This window comes from Xylaria bambusicola, assembly GCF_022495145.1.
Source record: "Xylaria bambusicola strain CBS 139988 unplaced genomic scaffold F5B22scaffold_14, whole genome shotgun sequence".
In the NCBI taxonomy this organism is placed as follows: Eukaryota; Fungi; Ascomycota; class Sordariomycetes; order Xylariales; family Xylariaceae; genus Xylaria; species Xylaria bambusicola.
This window is the reverse complement of record NW_025953567.1, coordinates 805,075-831,068: the sequence shown is the minus strand read 5'-3', so window position 1 is coordinate 831,068 and position 25,994 is coordinate 805,075. Positions and strand designations below refer to the sequence as shown.

General features: G+C 48.7%; 9 protein-coding genes across 9 annotated transcripts in view; 4 read left to right on the top strand and 5 right to left on the bottom strand.

The window, feature by feature from the left end:
- F5B22DRAFT_601807 (uncharacterized protein) overlaps nt 1–3,863 on the bottom strand; it is a 6,067-nt gene extending 2,204 nt beyond the window's left edge. The window contains exons 1-3 of the mRNA XM_047974638.1: nt 2,764–3,863; nt 285–2,710; nt 112–229 (exon numbers count right to left, since the gene is read on the bottom strand). Of these exons, the coding sequence (XP_047832239.1) occupies nt 112–229; nt 285–2,710; nt 2,764–3,401 (3,182 nt within the window). The 5' untranslated portion in view covers nt 3,402–3,863. The remainder of the gene's footprint in view (nt 1–111; nt 230–284; nt 2,711–2,763) is intronic.
- A 567-nt stretch (nt 3,864–4,430) lies between these two features.
- On the bottom strand, nt 4,431–6,331 carry F5B22DRAFT_601802 (mitochondrial carrier domain-containing protein). Its single transcript, XM_047974637.1, has 6 exons — nt 6,076–6,331; nt 6,002–6,012; nt 5,824–5,937; nt 5,552–5,760; nt 4,978–5,424; nt 4,431–4,915 (listed from the first exon to the last, which is right to left on the bottom strand). The coding sequence occupies exons 1-6, from the start codon at nt 6,142–6,144 to the stop codon at nt 4,869–4,871; spliced, it is 897 nt and encodes a 298-aa protein (XP_047832238.1). The 5' UTR covers nt 6,145–6,331; the 3' UTR covers nt 4,431–4,868.
- Nucleotides 6,332–7,856: 1,525 nt separating this feature from the next.
- F5B22DRAFT_654445 (uncharacterized protein) lies at nt 7,857–10,342 on the top strand (the record flags this gene model as incomplete). Its single annotated transcript, XM_047979799.1, has 3 exons — nt 7,857–8,294; nt 8,354–8,885; nt 8,949–10,342. 3 exons carry the CDS (start codon nt 7,857–7,859, stop codon nt 10,340–10,342), a joined length of 2,364 nt encoding a protein of 787 aa, XP_047832237.1.
- A 647-nt stretch (nt 10,343–10,989) lies between these two features.
- F5B22DRAFT_601800 (Bud-site selection protein) lies at nt 10,990–12,921 on the bottom strand. Its single transcript, XM_047974636.1, has 2 exons — nt 12,656–12,921; nt 10,990–12,567 (listed from the first exon to the last, which is right to left on the bottom strand). Exons 1-2 carry the CDS (start codon nt 12,833–12,835, stop codon nt 11,233–11,235), a joined length of 1,515 nt encoding a protein of 504 aa, XP_047832236.1. The 5' UTR covers nt 12,836–12,921; the 3' UTR covers nt 10,990–11,232.
- A 571-nt stretch (nt 12,922–13,492) lies between these two features.
- Nucleotides 13,493–15,655, top strand: F5B22DRAFT_601794 (short chain dehydrogenase). The gene is made up of 5 exons (XM_047974635.1): nt 13,493–13,778; nt 13,832–14,311; nt 14,448–14,543; nt 14,638–14,733; nt 14,802–15,655. The coding sequence occupies exons 1-5, from the start codon at nt 13,685–13,687 to the stop codon at nt 14,906–14,908; spliced, it is 873 nt and encodes a 290-aa protein (XP_047832235.1). The 5' UTR covers nt 13,493–13,684; the 3' UTR covers nt 14,909–15,655.
- Nucleotides 15,656–18,083: 2,428 nt separating this feature from the next.
- Nucleotides 18,084–19,982, top strand: F5B22DRAFT_93074 (mitochondrial carrier domain-containing protein). The gene is made up of 2 exons (XM_047980707.1): nt 18,084–19,696; nt 19,774–19,982. Exons 1-2 carry the CDS (start codon nt 18,735–18,737, stop codon nt 19,820–19,822), a joined length of 1,011 nt encoding a protein of 336 aa, XP_047832234.1. The 5' UTR covers nt 18,084–18,734; the 3' UTR covers nt 19,823–19,982.
- F5B22DRAFT_92974 (uncharacterized protein) lies at nt 19,946–21,755 on the bottom strand. The gene is made up of 3 exons (XM_047980706.1): nt 21,432–21,755; nt 20,674–21,258; nt 19,946–20,522 (listed from the first exon to the last, which is right to left on the bottom strand). The coding sequence occupies exons 1-3, from the start codon at nt 21,482–21,484 to the stop codon at nt 20,192–20,194; spliced, it is 969 nt and encodes a 322-aa protein (XP_047832233.1). The 5' UTR covers nt 21,485–21,755; the 3' UTR covers nt 19,946–20,191.
- Nucleotides 21,756–22,112: 357 nt separating this feature from the next.
- F5B22DRAFT_92957 (cytochrome P450) lies at nt 22,113–23,897 on the top strand. Its single transcript, XM_047980705.1, has 3 exons — nt 22,113–22,319; nt 22,386–23,635; nt 23,697–23,897. Exons 1-3 carry the CDS (start codon nt 22,204–22,206, stop codon nt 23,705–23,707), a joined length of 1,377 nt encoding a protein of 458 aa, XP_047832232.1. The 5' UTR covers nt 22,113–22,203; the 3' UTR covers nt 23,708–23,897.
- Nucleotides 23,721–25,949, bottom strand: F5B22DRAFT_92946 (putative amidoligase enzyme-domain-containing protein). The gene is made up of 4 exons (XM_047980704.1): nt 25,650–25,949; nt 25,265–25,521; nt 24,855–25,176; nt 23,721–24,774 (listed from the first exon to the last, which is right to left on the bottom strand). Exons 2-4 carry the CDS (start codon nt 25,470–25,472, stop codon nt 24,087–24,089), a joined length of 1,218 nt encoding a protein of 405 aa, XP_047832231.1. The 5' UTR covers nt 25,473–25,521; nt 25,650–25,949; the 3' UTR covers nt 23,721–24,086.
- Nucleotides 25,950–25,994: the final 45 nt, after the last annotated feature.

Below are 25,994 nucleotides of genomic sequence, written 5' to 3'. Positions count from 1 at the left end.
GCCCCCCCCCCCCCCCCCCGTCCCCCCCCCCCGGGGGGCCCCCCCCCCCCCCCCCCCCCCCCCCCCCCCGCCCGCCCCCCCCCCCCCCCCCCCCCCCCCCCCCCCACTAACTGGTTCTCAAGCATTGCCTCCATCTGAAGACAGATATACTCCAGACCATTCTTCTTAAACTCAGTAACGGAACAGGCACTTATGTTATTCAAGAGAGTAGAAATATTCCGCGTCGACACTATACTCTATTAGCTAGAAGAAAATCGCAAGCCTGAGCGAGCAGGATGACGAACCAAAACGGCCGATAATGGTCTGGCAGATTTGTGACAGCCGATCGAGCATCAACTCGTTGGCAATGCTCATGACATTCATGACTAACTCAGCAAAGTCGTCGATGCTGTCTGCAACTACCGGGTCGAATAGTTCTTGTCCTACATCTGCGTATAAAAACTGGAGAACGTAGTGGAATGAGTCTGGATCCATGTGACGCAAATCTATGTGCAAAAGGTCAGAATCGTCTTGTGCTGCCCGGCGACTTTCGAGCCATTTGCCACCAGAGCGACCGTTGAAGAGTCCCTGGAACCAAGGACATCTCTGGCATAACATGGTACTATGTACTGGTATCTCATCTCCATCAAGTTCAAGCAGCGCATCGCCATCTTCGAAGAAAAAGGGGTCATTGAACGCATCATTGAAGTCAACATGCATTGATCGAGATGCGGGTGTTTGCGTCCGCGCAGCGGCTTCAAGTTTTGGTATTGCCAATCGGGCCGCCGCTTTCATAACATCAGTACGAATTTGGCGATACCTGTATGCTAATGGCGAAGCCTGGCGTGTGAAATTCCAGGCCGGAATGACACGATCGCTGTACACATAAACCATAATATTGAGGACAGCAATTATGTCAATGCTTCTACTGAACTCTATAACCGTAGTTCCCTGCTCTTCAGTGATTGTGAGAATATCAGGGATATCATAATGCCCGATGTCGCGAAATTGCTGAAAACCGTCACGGAGCACTGCGCTACGTGCGGATAAAACCCAAGAATGGACTGGGAATGAAAGCTCTGGATTCGAGGCTGAACGTATGACTGTGCCTAAAGCTGGATTTGAATACCCCCATTCGGCGAAATGAGCTGCCAAATCATCCTCCAAATCGGTAGACGTTAATACCTCGTAGCTTAGCTCATCAACCTGCTCCTTCAGCGTTTCTGGGTTTTGAAACTTCCAAGTGTCTTTGTTCTCTCTTGGCCTTGAGTTCCTCGCCTTGAAGCCAAGAAGAGGGAGCAACGGGCTAACGTCGTCCCATAGTGTAGGTGGGGATATCGAAAGTTGGTCTCGAGTGATATCACAATCTTTTCGAACGGCTGCATAAGCGCCGAAGGTAGAGCTCCTTACAGCTACTACATCGGTAATATAAGGTACGCGTTGAAACTTGAAGTCGTTGCGCTTGTGTTCTGAAGGACCTAGATTCTTCGTTACCTGAGCCTTGGTACGTCTGATTCGTCGCCAAACGGCCCCAGATTGTGTGGATATGATGACAGAACCATTTTCTCCTACGCCCACAGACTTAACCCCATCTTTTCGCGAATTCCAAACGAGCTTGGGCGGAGTTATCGCATCTTTGATTTTCGACGGGTTTGTAGTTGACGTAGTAAGCTGATCATTATCAGAATTATGACTGAGCTGCATTGTAAATAAATCACCACTACTCGTAATTGCTGCGATAGTATCACCACCAGATGCGATCTGATGAATCTCACGACGCTTCAAGTCATATGAGGCGGCCGACGAGAACTGTATCGACTGCCGGAGAGAGGAGGTGGTGAATAAAGTAGCACTTTGGAGATTGATAGTCTTGTAACCGTAGCTCGTAAATACAACCAAAGAACGGTCTCCGAAAAGGCAGCACGTTGCTCTATCGATGGCAGAGATAGCCGACACGGTGGACGAGTGGCTCGAAATCAAGGTCACAGCAACCTTTCGTGGCACAGTCTGTACTTCCAGTGACCGAGAATCGGCATCCATGAGGCCGAGTTGACCAACATTCTTGCCCCAACAGAATAAGGATGACCCAGTGTGGACAACAGAGTGTATCGATGAGGCGGCAACTCCAAGGACCAGTTCCTTTTTCAAAGGCCCATAAACTTGACGCGGTAGGATGCTAATCGGCTCCTCGTCAGGCTTGATTGGAGGAGGAAGTGTATACCCTAACTGAGAATACTGATTCGAGCCCCATGACCACAATTCGCCTTCGCTAGTAACAGCCAAGGTGTGGTTTTGTCCAAGTGCGACTGCAGTGACCTTTTTGTCAGACAACCCCCCTTGAACGGGCGTGAAGCTGAGCTTCGTAATTTCGTCCCCAAGACCAAGACGACCGCCCCGGCCAAGACCAGTGATGTAGAGATTTGAAATTGGATCCGTCGTGAGAATAGCACTATGTAATTTGGAGAGCACCACATCGTGAATTACAATAGGGCGATTCCGAACTAGAGCAGGGATATCGACCAGATCGGACGATGCCCAGTTGTCATTGCCAAGACGTTGTTTCTGCGCTGCAAATCTCTCATGATAGAGATGACGAATTAAATGATCTGAGCGTTCTAAGTGAATACGTTCCGGATATTGTCTATCATCTTCATGGCCAATACCAAGAGACAAGTTATTGTTGCTTCCAAATGTGAACAGCTCTTCCCCTAAACTACATCTAGTAGAATGCCTGCAAACATCTGGTTAGAAGAATTACAGGACGTTGAAAGCATGAAGTCTTACTGGACCTCAGGACCTCCGATGACTTCGTCTGTATCTGATTCATCTTCGGAAAGTGGACGCTCTTCGGCCGTTTTCAGGGAACGAAGCGCAATGGTGGCATTGTATAAGTCGAACGGACTATTGCCTTCATGATCCTTGGTTTTGATCAAGTGCCCAATCTTCGTCGTACTTGACCCAAGCGAGTCTGTCAAGTCCTTGCGCTCCTTCGCAAGCAACAGCCGCGCAACTGAAATATTGCCATGATATAGAGCTCTGTGTAATGCATTCCAGCCGCTTTCGGGGTCTTGGGCGTAGAGATCGATGGCAGGATGATCCAGAAGAGCTTGGACAAACGTAATGGCATCTGGTGATGTAGAGGATGCAGCTCGCAGCAGGAGTGTAAGGCCACAGTAGTCGCGACTATTAACTTCAGTCTTTCCAATGTTTCCAGCGGAAGACCTCGCGCCGGAAAACCCGGCACCAAAGCCAGATACCTTGCGCGACTTCGTAACAGACCGTGGTGAGGTCCCTAGAGCGCTAGGGCTGCCTACTCCGGGTGCAGGACTTCTGGCTGGCGTCTGGGAATAGCCCGCCGGCGCGAGCAATCGACAGAAGTTGTCGACGTCATTTTCCCAGAAATACTTCCACAGACTTGTCATCGACGCTTCTAGAACAAAGATGCCGCGGTCGCTTCAGATAGCACCTCGCCGAAGCCTCGAGGACTGCAGCCTATTTAAAGGTACGATCGGAAGCGCTGTGGCAAAGAAGGGGGTGGGAGCTATCCCGTGGCAAAGCAGATGAACCGACGGATAGGACAGATTTCGATCGATCAGCGTTGTTTTTGGGTGAAAGAATGGGCGTCGAGAGGGCGAAAAGGGGAGGAGACCACTCGGTAGGTAACCTGTCTCTGGGAGGGCCAACTCGTGGATCAGATCGGAGGGGCAAGATAAGGTTCGGATATAGGGTTGAAGCAGTTCGAACGGAGATACCGAGGTTGACGGGATGGAATCGCTCTTGACTTCGGTGAGTCTTCAAGATTTTGTCGTGCGCGTGCAGAAGGTATTCGGGAGAAGTGTGCAGGATGAGTATGGAAAAGTGGCCAATATATTGGTGGGCGTCACCAGATAGATAGATAGATAGATAGATAGTTCCAGACGAGGGCATCCGTCTGCTCGTAGCCCCCGGCGCAGTCGCGATTCGACACCCCCGCGACGGCCCAGGAACTAGCGATCCAGACGAACAGGCAGGGACCTACCTAGGTACTTAGTTAGCGAAGACCCGGGTGCTGCGGTGCTGTGGTGCGCTGGAGCTGGCTGGAGCTGGTTGGAGCTAACGATCCGAACCAACCTTGGAAGCCATAACGCCAACGCCCCAATCGGGTCCATGGAATTCGACAGGCTCCGGCGAATCAAAGTGCTGAGATCATGAGCATGGCCAAAGAATGGACAGGATTAGGTACCACAATACATTAATCAAGGCGATGATGCTTCTCGAGACTGCACTCATTGTTTCTTTGCATTTCTCCGTCGCTACAAACCCACGTGCTTCCGTATTGCCGTAAGAACCCACGAAACCCGCTTGATTTCATTATCAACTGGTACATCGATTGACTCTTAACCTCTCTGCATCTCGATACAGAAGTAGTACGTATGTATCTAGTTAGAACCGTGGATTGCGTTTACTTAGTACTCCCGGTCCCACGGAAAGCTGGAGAGCTGGAGAGCCCACATGCTGTTTGCCGTACTGCTGCAAGCCATTGTGGGGTAGCCACTGATTATATTAGAAATATCATATACGAGACGTAGCAATGAAGGTAAAATGCTCATCCAGGTGACCGTACTCCGAACCGAACGTTGCTCTTCACCCTTCATCACCGGCACGCGGAACCAGAATGGTGATTGGTAGGACCGAAATATGAATGAACTAGAACATGATATTTATAGTATCTCTACTCATCTACTATCTACTCTAGATTGTGTATTGGAAATCCTAGCTATGCCAAGTCTCTCATTCGGCATCCTTTCCAACGTCTTGTGATGTCTCTATAATCTCTCATCTCCAACTAGGGTATCGAGCGTGATTGAAATGTTTTCTTGGCCTTGGTCCATTCTATGGATATCTTTGTTTTACTTTTGCAGGGTTCGGAAGAAGTCCATAACACCTGTAAACACAACTGTTTGAAGCGAATTAGCATGAATACTAGCCAAGTGTACGCGCGCATCCGTCAAAGCTTACCCAGAAGAATACCACCGCCAGGGCCAAGCCTCAGCACCTTGGGCAGGAAGCCCTTGTACAGGGCGCCGAATCCTTCCTCTTTTATGACCAGGCCGCATGCGGGCCAGGCCCAGTTGTACTTGGGAATGGTGCCGGCGGTTTTGGGAGTGTTCTGAATACGGGACTTGACGACGTCCATGGGTGTATTCAGTATTGTACCCACCGTACCACCAATGGTACCGGCGATAATGTCATTGGTGATCTTGCTGCTCTTCGTCTCCGCCTTGGGGAGGAGCTCGCGGACTTGAAAAATGCAGCCAAAGTAGCCTGCGTTCCATAAGATATGGCGCCACATAGTACTCTCCAGACCATTGTATAAAGCCAGGACACCCTCGTTCTTGATAACCTTGGACACGACATCAAGAGCGCCCTTGTACTGTCCAGCGGACTCTTTACTCTGTAACCGCACTATAAGAGATGTGTAAGCTCGTGTTATGATAAGCGGAGTTGAGGCTGTCTTGGAGTCTATGTAGTTCAAGTAGATCACAGCATCCCTGCACGAGCTAACCGCGGGGCTCCTCGAGTCTTCACTCACACTTGACTAGTTCAAACGGAACGACCACGAAAGATTCGGTAGCTCCAGCAGAAGCGCCAGTAAGAATAGACAGTTGCTGTGTCATCTTTTCGGCACCAAAAGCTTTTCTATAAAATTTTCCCCATTCGTCGTTGGCGGCGAACTTGGTGGCACGCTTCGGCGCCTCCATTAAGATGGGAGCGGTAATTCCACGATAAAGCCTTGAAAACCTGCATATGCCGGAATGTGAGTATCAGCGCCACGGAAATTGCAGAGTCGTCTGTCTCCCTTACCCTTCATTGCGAACTATCTTTTGGAAACAGTCTACCATGCCGGTATAACCGTCAGCGCCAGCTCCCTTGCCGCTTTGCAACTGCAGTCGACTCTTGACGACATCTAATGGGTACCTGGGCGGGCGCATAAGGTTAGAATCGTAGAGAGTCGGTCGAGCGGGAAGGCGAGAGTACGAACATGACCAGAATCTACAGAGGCAGCACAGTTAGTCGCGCACCAGGTGAGCACACGAGCATCGCGACAGAGCTTACCTCGGACACGCCGGCAATGGCGCCGGCGGCGAACTGCCATTGGAAACCGAGAGGCTTGTCGGAAGACATGTTGCTTGCTCTCGTGTTCGAATCGTTAGTTGGAAAGCACTTGGTGGTGAATTGGGCGGCGGGACGGCGGTTGCTTTTATTATCCTCGTCAAGCTGCTGCGACCTCGCACAACCGGAGACTGAGATCTGGAAGACGGGAACCCACTAGACCAGGGAATTTAGCGTGGCTTTAGCCTCTTCAGAATTAGTTGGGTGCGCCATACACGGCTTGGCCAATCATTGAAACCTTCAACGTTGGGTTAAATTCGGGGGTGTGCTCGGGGTATTGGGGTATGTATCTGCCTATCCGGCGCTCGGTAGCTCATTGTCATCAAGCACACACAATTTACGTACAATATCCCTGAAACAGAACCCCTGCTGTGATAACTCAGTACTTCGTCGTTTCGGCAGGATACCAACTCTGAACTTCAACATCAAAACCAAGAAACATTCATACATCTCTCACAAGTCTAATAAACCCAAGAGATTGTTCTTTCTAAATAACCACAACATATAAACTGTGGAAACAATAACTAAACACCTAGTAACCGGTAATGTATTGGCTGTTTATCAGTGATTAAAAAATTGGATTTGGATTTCTTTAAACGCCCAACCCCATTCCAACCCCGACGAACCTGCAAGTAGTTGTTCAAGTGTTTACTACGCACAGCAAGTTTTGGTACCGAAGAAACACAACAATGTGCGAAATCCCAGATGATTCTGTAGTTGCAACTTGTGATGTAAACACTGGGTCCGCAGGCGTTCTTGAACCCAGGCAAGTCTCTTATGCGCCTGCCACAACTACCACATGATTGCAAATGTGCTCAGTTGTTTAACCGTCAACAACCCGCCCAATAAACCCAGACGTAGCTGCAACATCCTTAACTACTTATTGATAGATGATCAGATGTTTTGGAACCAGGCACAAGTGGTCAACTCGATTTTGACACCATCTTTTCACTTCCCACAACCTCTCTCTATCCACAACTTTCCTTCACCACAGACTCATTGAAGAACTAAGCGTAGTTGCCTTTGCCTCTCTTGAGCAACCACTTTTTCGGCATATCTCTCGTACTTCTTGATATCAGCTTAGCTTCTATCCTAAAGTGTTTTCTTATTTTAGTTCAAGGTCTGCATTCGTTATTTACTACTTCCTTACCTTCGCACTGATCAGAACGCACGTACTTAATATATAGTAAGCCCCTTCTTCGCGTCTTTTGGTCAGTGAGTACCTACCTTACACATATCCGCCCTTTCAAAACTGATAGGGATTTCATACGACATATCGGTGAGATTCTAGAGACAACTGCCCGTCAACAAGTTTCTTCTCTCTTTCATCTTAAGCCTGTATAAGGTAGGAAGGCTGGCCCACGTTGAGCATGAACTATCCAGTTCGAGAGATACAGGTGACCCTTCGAAAGTCATAATCAACACTAGCAAGACAGGTCCTCAATACCTCGAAAACCCTACACAGAGGTCGCATTTTTCCCACATTGACGGTCATTTTGTACCGAGGACCGATATGATAACTCATTTGATCACAAGTCTAGTCGAATCCAGTCGTTGCCCATAACACTACTTTCATTTTGATCTTATCATCGCTACTTTTCAGAACAACTCCCAACCTCAGCAATACATTTCGAACTTACACTTCATCCATTCACTCTAGCAGGCTAAGCGTTGACCAAAGACTTCTCACACCGAATATCATGAGTGTCTGATCTTCAAGCATTATGTCGTCACATCATAATACTCTCTCGTCTGTGAATGACGGCGCAAGTGGGAGCGGTATTAATCAAAGTGGACAAAACGCTGAAGTGCCAAGCAACAATGACCCCGATAAGGAGCGAGAGGATGAAAGTTCGGATGAGGATGACCCCTCAGTAGAACCCAGCATCCTGGCTGATGATGATGACGACGACGACGATGATGATGACGGTGGTGCTGGTTCTAAGCGACGACGGCGTAATGCTAAGTCAAGACCGCAAACTTGCAAACAAAAATGCAAAGCCCTCAAGGATAAATGTGATCACATCAGGAGACAGTGGTTTGACGAGGTGAATAACCTTAAGCGGCAACATGCCATAGAAGTACGGGACCTTAAGAAGAAGATCAAGGACCTTGAGGATGAGGTTAGACGCTTGAGCAGATCCGGCGTATTGACCTGGAAAGTAAGTTTGAATAAGGCTCGGATGCTACTTGTCTTGTTATGCTGACTGGGAATAACTAGCCATGGGAAAATGACCTATTCGCGTTTCTGGAAAGGTTCCGAAACCGTGATCCCAATGACAGCATTAGAGAAGACCTTAATGTATACGACCCAATCTACAATAATTCATGCAGCCAGGGGAACATGTCCCTCACGCTCACTCATCCCGATCTAAATATAGCAAACACTCTATTCACTCCAGCACAAATCGAGAGGCACTTTGCTGCTCAAGACGCTATTCAACAGTTCCACGGCGATGATAATGCAGGCCTCAACGCACCATTTTCGTTTGAAAAACTCCCAATCGCCGTGCAGTGTAAGATTTGGCGACTCATCGTGCCAAATCATGAGCTAATACACTGTTTGTCTCGCCTGGATTCTAAAAATCCTCCCATCGCCGATTATCTCAGTGGTAGAAGACGTAAATATCCCAGTCGATTTCATATCGGTGATGGTCTTTGCTATGTTGCGCTGGCGGACAAACCTTCAACCCACTTAGATTATCTTTGCGTATCTAGGCGCTGGCTCTATGCACTAGCTCATCTATTCTATGGTAAGTCCCAACTATCCATGAATCCTTAAAGTCGGGCTTATACGCATAACTAACATGCTCTAGCAACGAACACGTTTGCCTTTAGCTCTCTTGGTGAACTGGGGCGTTTCTTTAAGGGGATCGGCAGAGCACGTACTGAGCGAGTCGTCCACGTCGAACTATTATGGCAAGGTAGACTTACCCCCAGACAACCTACAGGCTCTATTTCTCTGCGCAAGGAGCCTCTACATAATTTCATGTTTACCAGTCGTCTACGTACGCTGGTAGTCCATATCGACGAAAGTGCGAAGTCTCGTATGCGCCGCTCGTATGAGATGAAGCAGGATGACGATTACTATAAAGACTTCGGGAGTGAGGATTATGAAGAGGATGACAAGTACATCTTTCAAATGGAGACCCAGAGGACCGACCTACAAATGAATTACCGGAAATATCGAGGCATGAGAACCGTCCATGGAATGGATTTCATATACCAGCTCCGAGGCATGAAATGGGTGCGTTTCTACGACATCCACGGTGCGCGACCTTGTACCTACATTCGAGACAAGTCTTTCCTGCTGGATATCAATAATTCTGTGACGGAAAAGAAGAGCGACTCAATGGCCCTCAAGTCCGAGATTGAGAATCTGCGGCCGCTCACTTCACTTAGTGATTACTTCCCCGATGATCAGACTATGGAGCTCGTTGCCAAATTCTATGACGAGACCACAGTCGAAAATGTGTCCGTAGCCGGCTCAGACACGTCGTCATCTGCTAGTTCAGAAGACTCAGACTCAGACTCTGATGATGACGATGACTCTTCTGGAGATTCCTCTGGTAACCGCTCGCGCCGCAAAACTGGTGGGTCTGACCCCGGAAGTGACAGCGATGTCGAGGTCATTGACATCGATAGCGATGGAGACGATGATGAAGATAGACCAGACGACTCCTTCGGGGTTCACAGTGATGCAAACAGCCCATCACGTTCAGGATTCGACAAAAGACGTTATAACAGCAGCAATATGGCCACCGTAGAGCCAGCTGTGATAATGATCGAAGATGACGATGACGATAGTCACAGGCGACACAGACGAAATGGCACGGATTACAGCACCAGCGACGGCTTGTTCGTTCGCTCAGGTTCATGCACTGCCTATACCGATGATGATAGTGACGAAGTAACGGTTATTTCAGCGCCACCTGGATTTGTCGACCTTACTCTTGATGATGATGATGACGACAACGGCGATAATGGCATAAAGATAGACGACACTGAAAGTGACCAAGAGGAGGAGGATGTTAAGCCAGACATCATCCTAGATAACGACGACGACGACGACGATGATGATGATAGCAATCGAAGCATTAAACTGGAAGAATCGATATACGAAACCCTTCAGGATACGGCAAATCCTGACAGCGACTCAAGCTCGGACATGTCCCTGAAGCGCTCTGCAAGCGAATACTACTTGGCCTAGCGATCTAAGTGCGCCAAACGCCCCAAGACACAGCATGATTCCGAGGAGAGCGAGATCGTAAAGGACGAAGAAGACAATGATAAGTCCTCTCCAGCCAGAGGTAGCTCTATTAAATCCCCTGAGATTATAAGTGACGAAGAGGACCATAACGAACCCGATTCCAACTCCGACTCTTCAGATGAAGAGAGCTCTCTTTTTGTTGATTAGGAGGTATTCCCTTAATCTACACACATCACAAAGAAGCACACGGCTTCTTGATTCCTCTTCTAATATCTGTTTTTGCATTTCAACTCTTTGATACAGGACTTATACCCATCCCTTGATTTTTTCGAATCTTCTACATCGATAACAACGATTGGTAGCGAGTCGACCGATACGACCAAATCCCGAATATTGAAACCGATACTTCCTCATTGATTAACCTCTTTGACAATCACAGATCTAGGAGAGATACTCCTAACCTACTATTACCAGTATTCCTAATTCCTAATATCCTCTTCATTAGGCACGTTGCGCCACTTTTTACTCTAGTCTATTCATATTTCTCCAAGGGTAGAGAAGATTCGTTGCACACGAGACGGTATGGTCAGATAGGATGATATCCTGAGACGTTTAACACATGCGCAGATTTCTAGTTTTTACAATGATTTAGAGGAAGACTTCGCGTTGATTTTCTAAGGCACATACGGCTGATTGAGCCATCCTACATACGATGAGAGTTATTACTCGATAGATAGAGGCCTCGATAGCCTAATATACTATCTAAGTGCTCACCCCCTGGAGCCTGGCCAATGAGTGAAATGAGTTCGAAACGCGTTGCACTAATTTAAGACAATTGTTAGGGTATCTGATATTATCAACTAATACACCTCGCAGGTTGTATGATCTCGCTAATCAAAAGTGACCTTCGTCCCCTTGAATTCGATCTTCTGAACGCTCTCCTTCGCCTTCTTCGCCGCAGCCCAACTAGGATGCAGAGGCCCTGTATCATCCCTCTTCGGCGTAGGTTTCGGCTTCGGCTTGTCTTCCTGAAAGTTATGGCTCTTATCTTGCTGTTGCTGTCTCGGCTGCCGTGCATCCCTCGCTGCCTTACCCTTAGCTGGCCGATCGTCTTCGTGTTGCATCTGCTTCTGTCTCTCAGGATGAACATGGCTCTTCTCGAACGGGTTCACAATGCCCTTCTTCCACGGCCTAGATGTATCTTCGACTGCGCCTCTCTTCATATCCCAGCCTGCGTTCCTCGGGTCTTTCTCTTTCTGATGGTGTTTTGCCTTCTCGCCGTATTTCTTCTCCCAGATCGCCTGGCGGGCTCTTTGACCTCTCCGGTTCTTCTTCGCAGATGGTGCGACGTCTACATCGGAGGCTGACTCTGAGCCAGATATGTAGCCTCCCATGAGCGATGGCAGGAAAGCCGAGTTGCCGGTCGTGAAGGATACCGGTTTCACGGCTCTTGCCTTCTTGGCTGGACGGGCGAGAGCCTCGTCTTCTGAGTCGTCTGAATCATTATCTTCTTCGTCATCGGACGCTTCGGACGATAACGAAATATCATCTAGCGCAGGTCTCCTTAAGGACTTCGCTTTACTATCTGCGCGATCATCTTCGTCGTCGTCTCTGCTGCCTTCCTCATCTGACTCGTCCTCGTCGCTCGAGCCGCCAACTAATCCATCGTATTTCGAGAACATTTCCTCTTCGGCGTCGCTATCGGAGAACCCCTCGAATTCTACGCTTTCAGAAGTCTCAGATCCCGCACGACTTTCAAGGTCTTCTTCGCCTTCAGAGTTCTCGACCTTTCTTCTCAAGAGAGGTAGCCTCTTAAGCCCAGCGTCTTCGGCGTCATCTGATTCGTCGTCCGTAAGACTATCCACATCCTCCTCCTCGTCATCTACTTCTTCTATTACAGCTTTACGTGTCTTGGATTTTCCAACGCTAGGTTTCTGCGTTTCCATTTCCTTCTCCCTTGCCTTGCCTTTGTTCTTCTTATCTGGCATGGGTACTCGTAAGGCTATGCACGTGCCCATGATCGCTTCCTCGATGACATCTTTGACCTGCTTCCGGTTGCATAGTGCGCTCGTGACGTTGTGTAAGGCCGTTTTCTCTTCTTCCGAAAGTTCAGGTTTCAGTACCGGCTTGATATCGGCGGGCAGCTTTGGTGATTCGGCGACTCCTTTGATTTTCAAGAGAGACGAGCATAGGTGCGCATGCGCCGCCTGTTGTAGGTCAAGACTCTGCAAGGAGCACACGCGTGTTAGCAGGCAAATCGACTCATTGAATGATTTGAATATCATTGCATCGAGAAACCAGAGAAATGCTTACTTTCAGCACAAGAACCTCTTTCTCTAGCCGAGCAGCCTTTTCAGGATCTGCTTCACGGATTCGCTTGCTCAGACGTTGACGTTCGAAGCCCTTGGCGGTCTTCATGCCGCGCACCAATTCCTTTCGCCATTTTGTGATATTCTCTTCTAGGCTGGACTCGCCTCTTTTCCGTTTCGGCATCTTGAGTGCGGACCAAATCCTCTGTAGTTGCCGCCGCCCGTGGTTAAGATGTGCACTTCTAGAAAACTTAAAAGTGGACTTTGTACAGTGTATCTAGCCTTATCGTCTCCAAATTGATACTGTACCCATGTACTGTAGACCTTCCCCGCCGAGCCGTGTCACCAATGTTAGCTTAGGACCTCTTATTCTCTACTATGTACAGTTATTTGTTAGTTAGGCCATGGTTATACGTTAGCTACAATTTTATTATGCCCTCATCATCGCTTAGTAATTCAATGGTCATAGAGTGATTATATACCTAGTAATTTAGACCTTGATTAGTCCGTATAGAACTGGTAATAACACTCTTGGTGAATTCCTGCTTTTTGTATTGGGCTAACATTGAAGCCCCTGGAATACCTAGGTGTACAGGTGAAGGGTCCTGGGATCGGCAGATGCACGCTGCAAGTCATTGTTGCTTAGACAGTACAGAGACAGTATCCCTAAAGTTAAAAGTCATGGTAGAGTTGTTGATGACCGTTTGTGTGTCATTGTTTTACAGCGACGATACTTACGAAGTATCTAACGGTGAAATGGCCAAAGCAAGTCATTTTAAGGCTAGAGAAACGGCCTTCCTCGGTTCCTACGCAATGTTAAGCCGAGTTTACCTCTCAACGAGGGGCAGTGGTGGGGTCGACTTATCATGGACACTTACACGGGACCCAGGGTACTTTTAAAAATGCAAACTAAGATGGGCACTTGCTCAAGACGGACTCAAAAATGTAAATTATCTGTTTATGATTTCTTATAAAGATTCCTTACTTGGGGCATATACATCAATAAACGTGGGCATAGATCTCATACTTCAGAATGGCCGACTCAGGGAACAATGTAGCAGCGCTGAGCGCGGCAAACCTATTCAACGTTAATGGTCTTGTAGCTGTTGTCACAGGCGGTGGTACTGGTACGCAAGACAGCGATTGCCTCTATCCTTCTCATTTCTCATCTTGTCTCTAGGCATCGGTTTGATGATCACGAAGGCTCTTGTCGCCAATGGTGCCGCGAAAGTGTACATACTTGGGCGTCGGTTGAATGTACTACAAGAGGCAGTTTCTAGCATCGGAAACCCCAATGTGATTCCAGTTCATTGCGATGTCACGTCTGTTGATTCACTTAAAGCAGCCGCATCGCACATCGAGAAGGACGCCGGTTTTGTGAACCTCCTGGTTTGCAACTCGGGAATTGGTGGGCCATTCGGCATCAATCCCAAGCCGGAGACAACCCTGGACGAGTTTATGGAGGCAAATCTGGCGGTGGTAGCTGAGGATTATACTAAGACTTTTGCTGTCAATACAAGCGCTGTCTGGTACACTACTATGACGTTCTTGAAACTCCTTGATGCGGGCAATGCCCGTGCTAACGTGGAACAGAAATCTCAAGTTGTAGCTATAAGCTCAATTGGTGGTTTCAACAAGACAAACACTGGAGGCTTTGCTTGGTGAGTAGACCTCCAAACCCATCTAAAACATTTTCTAACGGTTTGTAGTAAGTTGAATAATCTCCTGTCCCGGTATGATACAGACAGATTTGGAGAGCATGTAATAGGACATGTGGATATTCTGACAAGCTCCAGACGGACAGAGCAAAGCGGCGTGCACCCATCTCATCAAGCAACTCAGTGTTGTACTCCCACAATGGGATATTAGGGCGAATGTGATATGCCCGGGTCGTAAGTCGCTCCACCGTGTCCTTCAACTCGGTCTTATAAAGAGATCATGGGCGGCGCTGAGTGCATACTAACAATGCTGATCATGTACGAATAGTCTACCCTAGCGAGATGTCAGCCCAGGTTCTGGCGCGTTCGGGACCAATTGTCAAAAGCAAGGTCCCCCTTGAGCGTGTCGGCGACGAACAAGATAGTAAGTTGTCCTCATATCTGCGCCTATCTCACTCGAAACATGCTATTCCTGACGCTTGCGAACTGTAGTGGGCGGTGCTATACTGTATCTTGCTTCTCGCGCGGGTGGGTATTGCAACGGAACAGTTGTTGTCACTGATGGAGGACGCTTGACTACTTTTCCTTCTACCTTTTGAGGTATGCATAAGTATGCTAGAATGCGGACCTTATAGATTAATAGACTTAATCGTCCTGCATACCAGTTTAGATTCCGTGACCAGCGTATGCTTAATAGCAAGCTTCGTAGTTTGAAGTTCTCTACCTGACTCTCACTTCTGGAACATTGTAAGCCATCGGGCCCTATGCTGGGAGCAGCGCCAGCTCTCAGCATCGAAGCTTACGCGCCTAGCGAATCGTTCCTGCATGTCTCATCATGCTGTGTACGTGCATTATATGCCGCATATGACACCATGGTACACCAAATTCGACAATGTATGAACGGGCCTGTTATAGAATGCCTCACGTATGTCAGTGCGTAAGGCCATAGGTGCCCAAGAAAGGTCCGAATGGAAAGTTTAGGAACCGACTCGGACCGATGCATATTCCATGGGTGTGAGGAAAGCAGATAAACTACGGTAGGTACGCAGCTGGAAAGAGCATAGTTAGCTTCAGATTAGCGGAACCGAGATACCTAGCACTTTGGAGCGGCAGCGGACAGGACAGCCGTAGCGATGAATAGAAGCTAGCTGTGAATGTGTTCCACAGAGCGCCAACGGATCGGGTTCCGGGTCCGACCGGACGGACTTTGTTTTGTTGGCGAAGTAATCAAACATCACGAAGAATACTAAACCTGTACAGGATGTCCGACAATTGGCGCTGACAACCTTGGAATGCTTATCTACAGGCTGCTATGTGTCTGTCTGCCCTACTTGCCTAGCTACGTGGTCGTCGTTTCCGACGCAAGGCGCCGGGCCCTTCTTGGAAACAATACTAGTAGCGGTTAACAAGTGGATTGTACGATAATCGAGAGACTATGGCTTGGCATTTTCCAGTCGCTGACGAGTGTTTGTTCGCGAAGCAGCATGCCAAAACGACGGTGTACTCTGTACATTGTAGGCACTCCTCTCTGGCATCTCCCCGCAGGTTTGGAGTTCGACACTAGTTGCGAACCCCAACAGTCTTGGCAGGTAACCTGCTAGTGTAGACTAGAGGCCACTGGTTCTGACGTCACTGTAAACTATGGGTCTGCTATGGGGTATTCGTCTTTCGCAACAAAGTCGTCCATCCATCGTCTTAATGATAGGTCTGCAATAAAGTAGATGGTGACTTAGAAGATGTGACAGATGGCAGTCAATGGCGGCATGTAGCTGATGACTGTACTTCGAAGCACATTACACCGGCCTGTTGAGCTGAAGTCATCCCATACACGGCTATACATTATTGTCCGGTGGGCCATTTACAACTGCGCACGAGGTTCTGAGTAAGTACATGCTGAAGTCCAGCTCTCCTCATTCATTAGTCCTCGGTGACAGCTTAGTGATTAGGCTACATTGGACGGTAGTTCCTTGCGAATGTTGGACAGCTTCGTGCTACTCCAAATGTGTGCTACATAAGCCAGCCATCTAATAGAGCCTCAAATCTGGCTACCTACGTTTGCATGTATCTAATCATTGGCATCGGGCCCCGGATGCTAAATTAAAAGACCGGTGTACCTACCTACCTAGATATACACTGCGGGAATTATCCATCCCAGAAGAATACCGGCGGGCGAGCACACACTTGCACAGCTAGGACGCTGGAGTGGAAGAACAACCTCAATCCTATAAAATACATCATATACCTAACCAAGCGTTCGTCTCCACTCGATCCCGAAAGGGTCGGGCGAAGCGGTAGTAGGTACTTTTCAATTTGTTATACTTGCCTGTCGATTGATAGTTGGTATATAGTCCGGCAACTGTTTGCTATATTCCGAAACGGGCAGTCTGTTGACATTCTATTTTTATATGGACACAGCAAGGTGGAAAAGAAAGCCCAGACGCAGACCATCGCCTATTGCAGATACCGTGGTAGATCGACCAGATGAAGCTCAGGTATAGTAACATCCAAATCGCTAGCCCTCCATCATCTACCGTGCGTAGCATGATGCTGTCGAGAAGGTTTCACGTAACAAATTCACCCAACCGGGTAGTCGACCCCGCATTCTCTTGTAGTCGCGTGCTTGTTACGTGGTCCGCGATGATGGCAGACGAGATACATCCAAACTACATCCTCCTCTTTCTCCTCCTCCTCACACACCCATCTACCTAGGTAAGGTGGTATCTTGCTGCTACTCGCCGCCTAGTAAACGCCATGGAGCACGAAAGGCACACCAGAGAACCTCCTCAACAACCCCAATGCCACTTGCTACCAATCGTACGGCAGCGCCCAGTGTGTGTTGGAGGACATGAGGACATACCAACTAGGTAGTATATGTTCCCCCATGTCTCCTCCGGCCTAGTACCGAGCAGAAGAGAACGCTCGTACTGAGGACTTCTCCATCCTTGATTGCCTGGCTGGCTGATTGACTGATTGACTGATTGATTGACTCGGGTATTATCCTCGCTTTGTACGGTATTCTCTCTCTCTCTCTCTCTCTCTCTCTGTGTGTGTGTGGTACGGGATCATAATTGGGGAGAGAGATGCACAGATGCTGCCCTCAAATCCAATCGTGCCATCATTCATTCCCTCCCAGACGTCGTCTTTTCTCTCTCTCCATCCATCCATCCATCCCTCCCTCCCTCCCTCCCTTCCCCTCTTCCTCTGTCTACATCATTAAGGTTTCGGCCATCGCCCAGTTTGCTGCCTCTTGAACAGCAGGCCCGAGGTGTCAGCCGCCAGACGCAGCAGGGTCCATCTGCAGTGTCCCTTATAGTTTTGCCCATCGCTGCCTCTGCTTTATCTTTAATATCTACCTACTTAGTACCTACGCGGGTAGAATAAGGTTCGAGATCCTGATTTTATTCATCCTGGCTCTGGGCAGCCCATCATCAACCTATTTTATTTCTTCCAACCATATCGCCCCAGCCCTACCTGTCGGCTTCTTCTAAGGGGACAGCTATCATCTCGTTGATCGCGTGCCTCTCTTTGTCCCGCCATTCTAGTGGCGCCGCTGTCTGTTCCTACTCTCTTGTTATACTGGCCTCCTTCTCATTCATTATCGCTATACCCGAATTATTCTGCCTTTAAAACCAACTAGCTCGGTATTCGGCTATTAGCTGTTCAGAAAATTGGGCATACCTCATTTCGGACGAGCGAAACGCTACCTGGGTAGCATCGCCCATATCCGCGGTAGAATAGTTGCTTTGTCACCGAATCACCATCATAGCCTCAATCTAAAGCGATTGCACGCTAATTGGAGCCTACGAAGGTCGGTTACTTCGTTTTGTCTCTTTGAATCTTGCCCTATCCATTGACTCTGCCTAATCATATCAACCTCGTCACCATTTCAACTTCTCCATCTTCCTCGGCCGCCAATCATTCGTTCCCGTGTTGCCCGTCCATACCCCAATTCATCATGTGGAGCATTCCAATTCAGTTGGGTTGATGGTCTCCAAACCTCCTATCTTTTCCGAACGGGTTCCACTCCGTCACAAGCCTCAAATGAATCGCTCCAGCATGATAACCGACCAACACCCGGGTCACCTCCATTCAAGCAGCCCTATCGAGTATCGGATGCTGACCCTCGCCGGTGTCTAAACTCTATATGATCCTGTACAATGGATTCCTGCTGGATATAGCCAATGGATTTCTCTCTTCATTACCGCAACACGGCCCGATTGCTATTGGAGCTGCTTGTCTACCCCTGGATGTAGAATCTAGTACTTAGCATATTAAACCCTTGGACTTTCCAACCTTGCAATATGTTGCTAACTAAGAGGTGCCTCAGCTTGTCCCTGTTCCAGTTTTGCCGGCTTCTAGTGCCCGTTTGAGGCGGAGATTTCTTCCTGGTCGACCTGAGTAGCATCCTGCCCATTCCTTGGTATTATGAGCTCCAACACACTGAAGCAAGCTGCCGAGGCCGCACGCTCCAAGACTCCCAACATGAGCAAACAAGGCACCGAAACCATTGAAACCATGGCGGCCGCAAAGACTGACTTTCTCCATACACCGTTAATGAGAGCAGCTCTGCCCTTCATCAATGGCGGCACATCGGGCATGGTGGCTACCACAGTCATTCAGCCTATCGACATGATCAAGGTCCGACTCCAGCTGGCTGGGGAGGGCGTGGCCACGGGCCCCAAACCTACACCTATATCAGTAACTCGTGAGATACTTGCGCAGGGTAAGGCCCTTGACCTGTACACTGGTCTCTCTGCTGGTCTTCTGCGTCAAGGTGTCTACACGACTGCTCGATTAGGATTCTTTGACACGTTCATGAAAGGCCTCACGAAGCGTGCCAAGGACAACGGCACACAAGTTGGATTCGCCGAACGCGCGAGTGCTGGCCTCACCGCAGGCGGACTGGCCGCATTCATCGGTAACCCGGCTGATCTGGCACTCATCCGTATGCAATCGGATGGTCTTAAACCCCTCGCCGAGCGTAAAAACTACAAGTCCGTGGTCGACGCCATCACATCCATCGTGAAATCCGAAGGTGTAACGGGATTATGGGCTGGTGCCACACCGACTGTTGTGCGCGCTATGGCGCTCAATCTAGGCCAGCTCGCATTCTTCTCGGAAGCGAAGGCGCAACTCAAGACACGTACCTCCTGGTCGCCACAGACGCAGACCCTGACCGCGAGTGCAATCGCAGGGTTCTTTGCTAGCTTCCTCAGTTTGCCTTTCGATTTTGTCAAGACTAGGTTGCAGAAACAACAACGCGGGCCTGACGGGAAATTGCCCTACAAGAGCATGGCCGACTGTTTCGTCAAAGTCACGAGACAAGAGGGATTGACGCGGTTCTATCGGGGATTTGGCACATACTACGTGCGTATTGCGCCGCACGCGTAAGTAGACCTTTTGACTTGTCCTCACTATTTGCAGGTTAAGGAATAGATGAATGGAACTAACGTGTCGGTGACAGAATGGTAACACTCATTGTCGTCGACTACCTGGGTTGGTTGACAAGGTGAACATCGACAACAAAGGTCAGGCATTGGCATTAATATAATTGACTAGATGATGCGGGGGAGTTCTTGGGATTGGTACTACACACGTGGCGTATGCGTGTGAATTGAGTCTAGTTTGTTTATGGGATGGTTAAGCCGGGCAAAGGACCCGCAGACGTCAAGCATCTTAAGTGCGAGCGGCCCTAGAGGTAATAAAGCTGAGTATCTAATGTATGTATAGCTCCGAGTCATAGCTTTTTCGCTCACCTTCTACACTTCCAAGTGTCGCGTTCTCATGCTACAAGACCGAATAATTGATAAACCCGTCATGCGATGATGCAAATGCAAATGTTACAGCAACAAAGTTGGGACATTACAGTCCTATGACTTGCCTTATCCGTTCCTCTTTTTCGTACATATGATCCACGTCAAGTATCCGCAAGGCCATAGAAAAGTCTCCGAGCCGCTGTACACCGTCCAATCTACCGTATCCGCTGCACCACACGTACGTAGAAGCACCTCAATCTCGTCAGCTGTTCGCGTGCGCAAGCTGGATATTAACCCGTCGAAGACGAGGACGAAAGGCACGATAGGGACCACGTAGACGAAGAAGAGGATCTGTGGCGACCACCAGTACAGCAGAGGCGCGATCAAGAAGATGAAAAAGCCGAACAGCATGCATGAGACGAAGGAAGACAAGTTGCGGGATTGTAGCTCGAAGATCCTGCGTGTATGATCGCGTAAGTGTTTGATTGGGGCTGATTTGAGTGATTGGGATGAAGATGCTCTTTTCATATCCTTCATCCCTCTTTTTATAACCCCCACCCCTCTTTCTCCTTTTTTTCCAATTCAAAAGAGAATAGGATAAGACTTACCCGAATCCTTCACTTGTCTCGACCGTATTCTTGAGAATCGCCCTCGCGAGCTCGTCGTCGAAGTGGTGGAACGCGAGGTTGAAGAGGCGGAAGACGCCCTTGCCGGCCGCCTTGTGCTGCGTGATCAGCTCCGGCGGCGCGTCGGCTGCGTTGACGGGCGTCGAGACGTATGTGAGGTGTGGGCTTGCGCGCGCGGCCTTCTCCCAGCTCTCGACGTGCGGATGCAGGTCTGTTAGGACGAATTTGACGCCTTGGTCTGTATTTGGCGGCGACGGCGGGTGCTGCGTTGTTGTTGTTGTGTCGTCATTGGGGCTTTGAGAGGCTACGGCTGCGTAGCTTGGGGGTTGGGGTGATGATGGACTGCGCAGTTGCTGGTTTAGCGCTCGCTCTATGTACGGCGTTGGACCGCCCGCGCCCGCGCAGAAGTCGATGTAGGTGTAGGATGAGGCGGATGTGCTGCCGAGCTCGCGCCGGAGGATGTTAGCTACGTGCGTTGCTGGACTGCTGGTTTGGAGGACCGGGATGTGTGTTGTCCAGGCATGCGTCAGGCCCGTTTGCACGTATGCTCGGAGGAAGGCTGGAAACCTGTGTAATTGCGGTTAGCAGCCTGGATAGACATGGCCAAGTAGAATATTGTCTAAGCTCTGTGGTTGATTCTCATTGGCACCACATTGGATGCTCTCTTACTGATGCCGATGAATATGCGCAGAGCCGTCGGGCTGAAAATCAAGTGAGGGCTGAAATGTGGTTGTACATACCAGGGCTGGTCGGCAATCTCGAAGAGATGCAACCGTGGAATGCACGGAGTCATCTTCTTCCTACCTATGCTTTCATAAAACAAAAAAGTAGAAGATAAACTACCTAGGTAGATAGCTTGCTCCTTGCGGCTGGAGATCAGTTGATGACAAGAGCCTCAATTGGCAGAGATCCAGCTTGATTGGCTAGCTATTATAAGAATTGGGCTTGATTTTATGAGCATAGAGGTTGCTGGCTTCTTTCAGTTCCACGAGAGTGCATCTCGGTGAGTTAATTAATGTTGGTGATTTGGCTGTTTTGAGATCTCAAACACAGCACAGATGTTGTTACTGGGTCTGACGTAGTGATTATCAGTGCACCTGCAGCATCCCGCTATGTCCCTAGGCATTCCGCCGATTCCGCCATCTTCAGCGGCCTCGGCCTGAACCAACCCCCTGTTCTGCCCTGTCTTGCCCCTGTCGCAGTGGCATTGCTAGAACTGTGGCTGGGGGGAAGGGCTGAAACTGTCGCATCGTGGCTCGTAATCGTATTTACCTGTGTGCCGTACCTATTGCATGATCTCACCACTTTTACTATTTCGGAAAATGTTTGAGAGTGGTTATTCATCAGGCTAGATTGGATTAGGAACTGGCGGGTTGTTTCACTCGAGCCTCAGCTTTTCCGACCCCCTCCCTTTGTTTTGTGTAAGCTGCCTTTGGCCATGTTCTCATTCCTAGTCCAATACACAGTAGCTGGGAGTTGGACGACACCTTCACTGCAATTCAGAGGACGGTCATGACAGCTCTTTTACAAGGCCATGGTCTCTTAGGGCCAGTTTTAATCTTCTTACTCGTAATATACTACTTTTTGCTGCGAGCTCCTAACATTCGTCGAAACGGTGTCCCTTTGCGGTATGTGATCACGAGCCCAGTAAAAGGCAAAACTCATGTCTCACACCGCGAACTAATACTTCGTAGGAAGCCACCGAACACACTCCCTATCGCTGGAAATGGCCTTGTATTCTTACAGGATCGCAAGAAGCTCTTCTCATGGTTCGTAGACTGTGAGAGGCAGTTCGGTCTCGAGACTTTCCAAATCACCGTTCCCACTCTCCATCCCGGCGTCGTCATCAATGACCCCAGTAACCTAGACTACGTCTTCAAGAACGAGGGCATCTTCGCCAAGGGCGATTTCGTCAAGCAGCGTTCTTGGGATCTGTTTGGTAACGGGATCATCAACGCTGATGGCGATCTGTGGAAGGCTCAGAGGAAGGCAGGCTCTCATTTCCTGAGCGCATCGAATCTTCGCGTTTTGACGGATGTTGCTCTCCCTCGGTATCTTAGTCGCACTATAGATCATATAGAGTCTTGTGTCAAGGACAGCAGGATCGTTGACATGCAGCTTGCTTTCCATGAGATTACTAGCTTACTCATGGGTAAGATGGCCTATGATATGGAAATGCATGCTGATGATGATTTTACCGTGGCGTTTGAGCACGCCTCTGGCGTTGTCACTGAACGCTTTCAAAATCCATTATGGTTCATCACCGAGATAATTACAGGCTCAAGGTTCAGGAAGTCGCTGGCGATCGTGCGCAAGTTTGGGTTAGGCATTGTCAACAACGCAATGGATGATCAGCAAAAATCCACAGAACCTTCAGCGCAGTTAGATGATGCGGATGGGAGTAGACTTGATACAGTATCCGGAAGCTTAATCCATTCATTACTGGCAGCTTTGGGCTCTCAGCAAACGCTGGTAGCGGATGCCGCTCTCACATATCTAACTGCAGGAAGAGATACAACTGCACAGGCTTTGACGTGGTGTCTATATCTGCTAATGCAAAACAAATCCGCTATGAAGAAGATTAGGGATGAAGCACAAGAATTGCTCAAGCTTAACAGCATTGACATTCAGCAACTTGGTAGCGAGAGCGATACCTCGCCTGCTGTCTTTGCTCCTGCGTCTTTGTCCTATACGATGGCGGCCTTCTACGAGGCGCTTAGACTATTTCCTCCTATTCCATTCGAGATTAGAGAGTGTGAAAAAGCTACCACGTTACCCGATGGGACCTTCCTCCCAGAAAAGTCGGTGATAGTCTGGAGCTTGTGGGCGATCAATCGGTCTAAAAGAACATGGGGCGAAGATGCCGACGAATTCAGACCCGAGCGCTGGATTGCCAAAGATGGGAAACTCATCAACAAGAGTGCATCTGAATTTCCTGTATTTTGTAAGTGAGAATGCTCAAGCCTGAACCAGTGCCCTTGGGATTTTTCTTATTTCATTGCTAGTAATGGGCTGACTATTTTTATGGAAAGATGGCGGACCGAGAACCTGTCTCGGTAAGCGAATGGCTGAAATCATCGCTACCCAAGTCATTGCGACCATGCTCTTAATGTTCGAATTTACAGCGGCATACGAGGGTAAACGAGTCAGCAAGACTAGCCTGACTCTTCCTATGAAAGATGGACTTCCTTGCTACATCAAGAAAAGAGACATGGAGTGTATTTAATAATGTTTAATTAAGACGCTCTTTTCTTCCTCGTCAAATTCATCTCTCTAGAGATGTGAATTTATGTGCCGACTAGTATACACTCACATTCATATTATGAGTATTGCCCTCCAATCGAGCCTCGGACTTCGTCATATAGAAATGAGAGCGAAGACGTGGGCATTCGAAGTCAGAGCTCATCAATGGGTAAGAAGAGATCCTTACCATGTTCATCATTGCAGAAATGACGGCTTAGAGCCCACGCTCCTCGCATAACATGGAAGATATGGCTATCGACATCCAGAGCATTGAGTAGTTCAATTCCGGTGTAACTATCCCCCTTCTCGATAACCTTCCCCACAAACTTCTTAAAGGTGCCTTTGTCGGAAAGGCGGCAAAAGTCAGTGAATGCGATGCAAGCCTTAACCCATTGATTGATGTGGTTGGAATCCACAGAACCAGACATTTGACGCCATTCGAAAGTCTGTATGTTTCCTCCCGATTTCCCCGCGGGTAGAAAACGCCAGAACCCTACCGCGCCTCGCTCGTCAGGGCCTGGTAATTTCCAGCCCATGTCAATTCCAATACACATCAACTTCGCCACTTCTTCAATACTACAGCAAGCCCAGATGCGACGGAGTTGTGTTCTTCGAAGTGGGGATAAGCCAGCTTCGGAAACATAATCCTTGAACCTGTGGCCCTGATCGTTTGAACACCGGTCTTCGCTGTCAACGGTGGACTGCAATTGTTTTGCTATCACTGAGTATTTGGAAAGAGGAAGGCAATGCCTATTAGTCTTGCGACTCGGGTGATGGAGCCCGAAGATGGCCTCCTCTGTAAGCCAGTAAAGAGTGACGAATTTCCGGACAGTGAGCAAGCTGCGTTAGGGGTCGGAGTTAGCGCGAGCTTCATTTGAAGTATACCGAACCAGGAGAACGATTGCCCGCAGAACACGAACCTAAAGGGCTCATCCCCGCGCCCAACATGGACATGCACGGAAGTTGACTTATTGAGGTGGATCCGGACTATCTTGAGAATCCGGCAAATGCTATCAATATTTGCGGCGTGGTCGTGGGGATTCATGACTGGAGATGTCAGTACACAGCCAGTCCAAGTGTACGAGCTTTGAGAACATTCATTATCTTCATGATTCTTGTTGACTGTGGTATCGGAGCCGAGCCGCCAAGAATCGTAAACTACCACATTGTCATGTGGAGGATGAAAGTCATCGTCATCCATAGCTCGGAAGGAAACACCCTCGAGTTGCCTAAGGATAGCCACTACCAATATCCGATGTGTCAATGAAAAATACACCACTTGTGCAATCTTGCAGGTATTTTGAAAAAGGATATTTGTGAGAGAACTTACTCAACTGCTCACGGATCTCTTTATGAATAATCTCTGGGTTTCTACTCGTCGACCTGTATAACAACCTGTTCGCAATATCTGGTTCGGGGTCTTTCGCCATGTGGTCAATAGAGGGAAGGAGGAACTCGAGTTCAACTCCGCATGTCAGAGTTCCAGTGCTGTCGTCTTGAGCCTCAATTATTTCATCGATCTTCGGAATGAACTTCATGGTGGGCACGTCAGCACAGAAAGCAAGTAGCAATAGATGGTGCACAGCTCTAAAATGTAGTAGTGGTTAACCTAAGATCCGAGATCTGCTGTTCATCAGAAAGAATAGGTTTGTTGTGATGCTTTCCTTGCAGCAACGAACCCGTTCGGAAGATTGGAACCAAGGTCAACAGCCTACCTGCTTGCTCTTTCCTTACATGTCCCTTTGAGAGGGCTAGCCCAAGGCGCAAAGCGCAATGCTCGCTGGATTATTACCGCCACGTTAGAGAGGCTAGACTTGTGTATGTAAATAAAAGTAACATGGCATGTTGTTCTTCTCCCTAAATACAGTCCCCGCAGCCTCGTCAGTACATTTACTTAGGACTTGTTCCTCTGTGGACCAAAGAGGACAGTTGTGATTGTAATGAGACGGTTTAACATCAGGCAATTTGGGAGACGTTTTAGTAGACGCAACGCTATGTTAGTCAAAGAACCTTGCTGTTGAATCAATTCATGATCAAGCATGCAAGCTCATTCAAAACAA

What these genes read in the sequence shown, in the direction of transcription:
- F5B22DRAFT_93074 (XM_047980707.1), top strand. Translation starts at nt 18,735, where the DNA reads ATGAGCTCCAACACACTGAAGCAAGCTGCCGAGGCCGCACGCTCCAAG. An exon ending in GTGCGTATTGCGCCGCACGC is followed by an intron (nt 19,697 to 19,773) that starts GTAAGTAGACCT and finishes TGTCGGTGACAG; the next exon opens with AATGGTAACACTCATTGTCG.
- F5B22DRAFT_601800 (XM_047974636.1), bottom strand. Translation starts at nt 12,835, where the DNA reads ATGCCGAAACGGAAAAGAGGCGAGTCCAGCCTAGAAGAGAATATCACA. An exon ending in AAGAGGTTCTTGTGCTGAAA is followed by an intron (nt 12,568 to 12,655) that starts GTAAGCATTTCT and finishes TGCTCCTTGCAG; the next exon opens with AGTCTTGACCTACAACAGGC.
- F5B22DRAFT_92946 (XM_047980704.1), bottom strand. Translation starts at nt 25,472, where the DNA reads ATGAAGTTCATTCCGAAGATCGATGAAATAATTGAGGCTCAAGACGAC. An exon ending in AGAGATCCGTGAGCAGTTGA is followed by an intron (nt 25,177 to 25,264) that starts GTAAGTTCTCTC and finishes GGATATTGGTAG; the next exon opens with TGGCTATCCTTAGGCAACTC. An exon ending in CGCGGGGATGAGCCCTTTAG is followed by an intron (nt 24,775 to 24,854) that starts GTTCGTGTTCTG and finishes CCCCTAACGCAG; the next exon opens with CTTGCTCACTGTCCGGAAAT.
- F5B22DRAFT_601794 (XM_047974635.1), top strand. Translation starts at nt 13,685, where the DNA reads ATGGCCGACTCAGGGAACAATGTAGCAGCGCTGAGCGCGGCAAACCTA. An exon ending in TGTCACAGGCGGTGGTACTG is followed by an intron (nt 13,779 to 13,831) that starts GTACGCAAGACA and finishes TCTTGTCTCTAG; the next exon opens with GCATCGGTTTGATGATCACG. An exon ending in AAACACTGGAGGCTTTGCTT is followed by an intron (nt 14,312 to 14,447) that starts GGTGAGTAGACC and finishes GACAAGCTCCAG; the next exon opens with ACGGACAGAGCAAAGCGGCG.
- F5B22DRAFT_92974 (XM_047980706.1), bottom strand. Translation starts at nt 21,484, where the DNA reads ATGACTCCGTGCATTCCACGGTTGCATCTCTTCGAGATTGCCGACCAG. An exon ending in GAGATTGCCGACCAGCCCTG is followed by an intron (nt 21,259 to 21,431) that starts GTATGTACAACC and finishes GCAATTACACAG; the next exon opens with GTTTCCAGCCTTCCTCCGAG. An exon ending in GAGACAAGTGAAGGATTCGG is followed by an intron (nt 20,523 to 20,673) that starts GTAAGTCTTATC and finishes TCATACACGCAG; the next exon opens with GATCTTCGAGCTACAATCCC.
- F5B22DRAFT_601802 (XM_047974637.1), bottom strand. Translation starts at nt 6,144, where the DNA reads ATGTCTTCCGACAAGCCTCTCGGTTTCCAATGGCAGTTCGCCGCCGGC. An exon ending in AAGATAGTTCGCAATGAAGG is followed by an intron (nt 5,761 to 5,823) that starts GTAAGGGAGACA and finishes CGGCATATGCAG; the next exon opens with GTTTTCAAGGCTTTATCGTG. An exon ending in TCCGTTTGAACTAGTCAAGT is followed by an intron (nt 5,425 to 5,551) that starts GTGAGTGAAGAC and finishes CATCTCTTATAG; the next exon opens with TGCGGTTACAGAGTAAAGAG.
- F5B22DRAFT_92957 (XM_047980705.1), top strand. Translation starts at nt 22,204, where the DNA reads ATGACAGCTCTTTTACAAGGCCATGGTCTCTTAGGGCCAGTTTTAATC. An exon ending in CGAAACGGTGTCCCTTTGCG is followed by an intron (nt 22,320 to 22,385) that starts GTATGTGATCAC and finishes AATACTTCGTAG; the next exon opens with GAAGCCACCGAACACACTCC.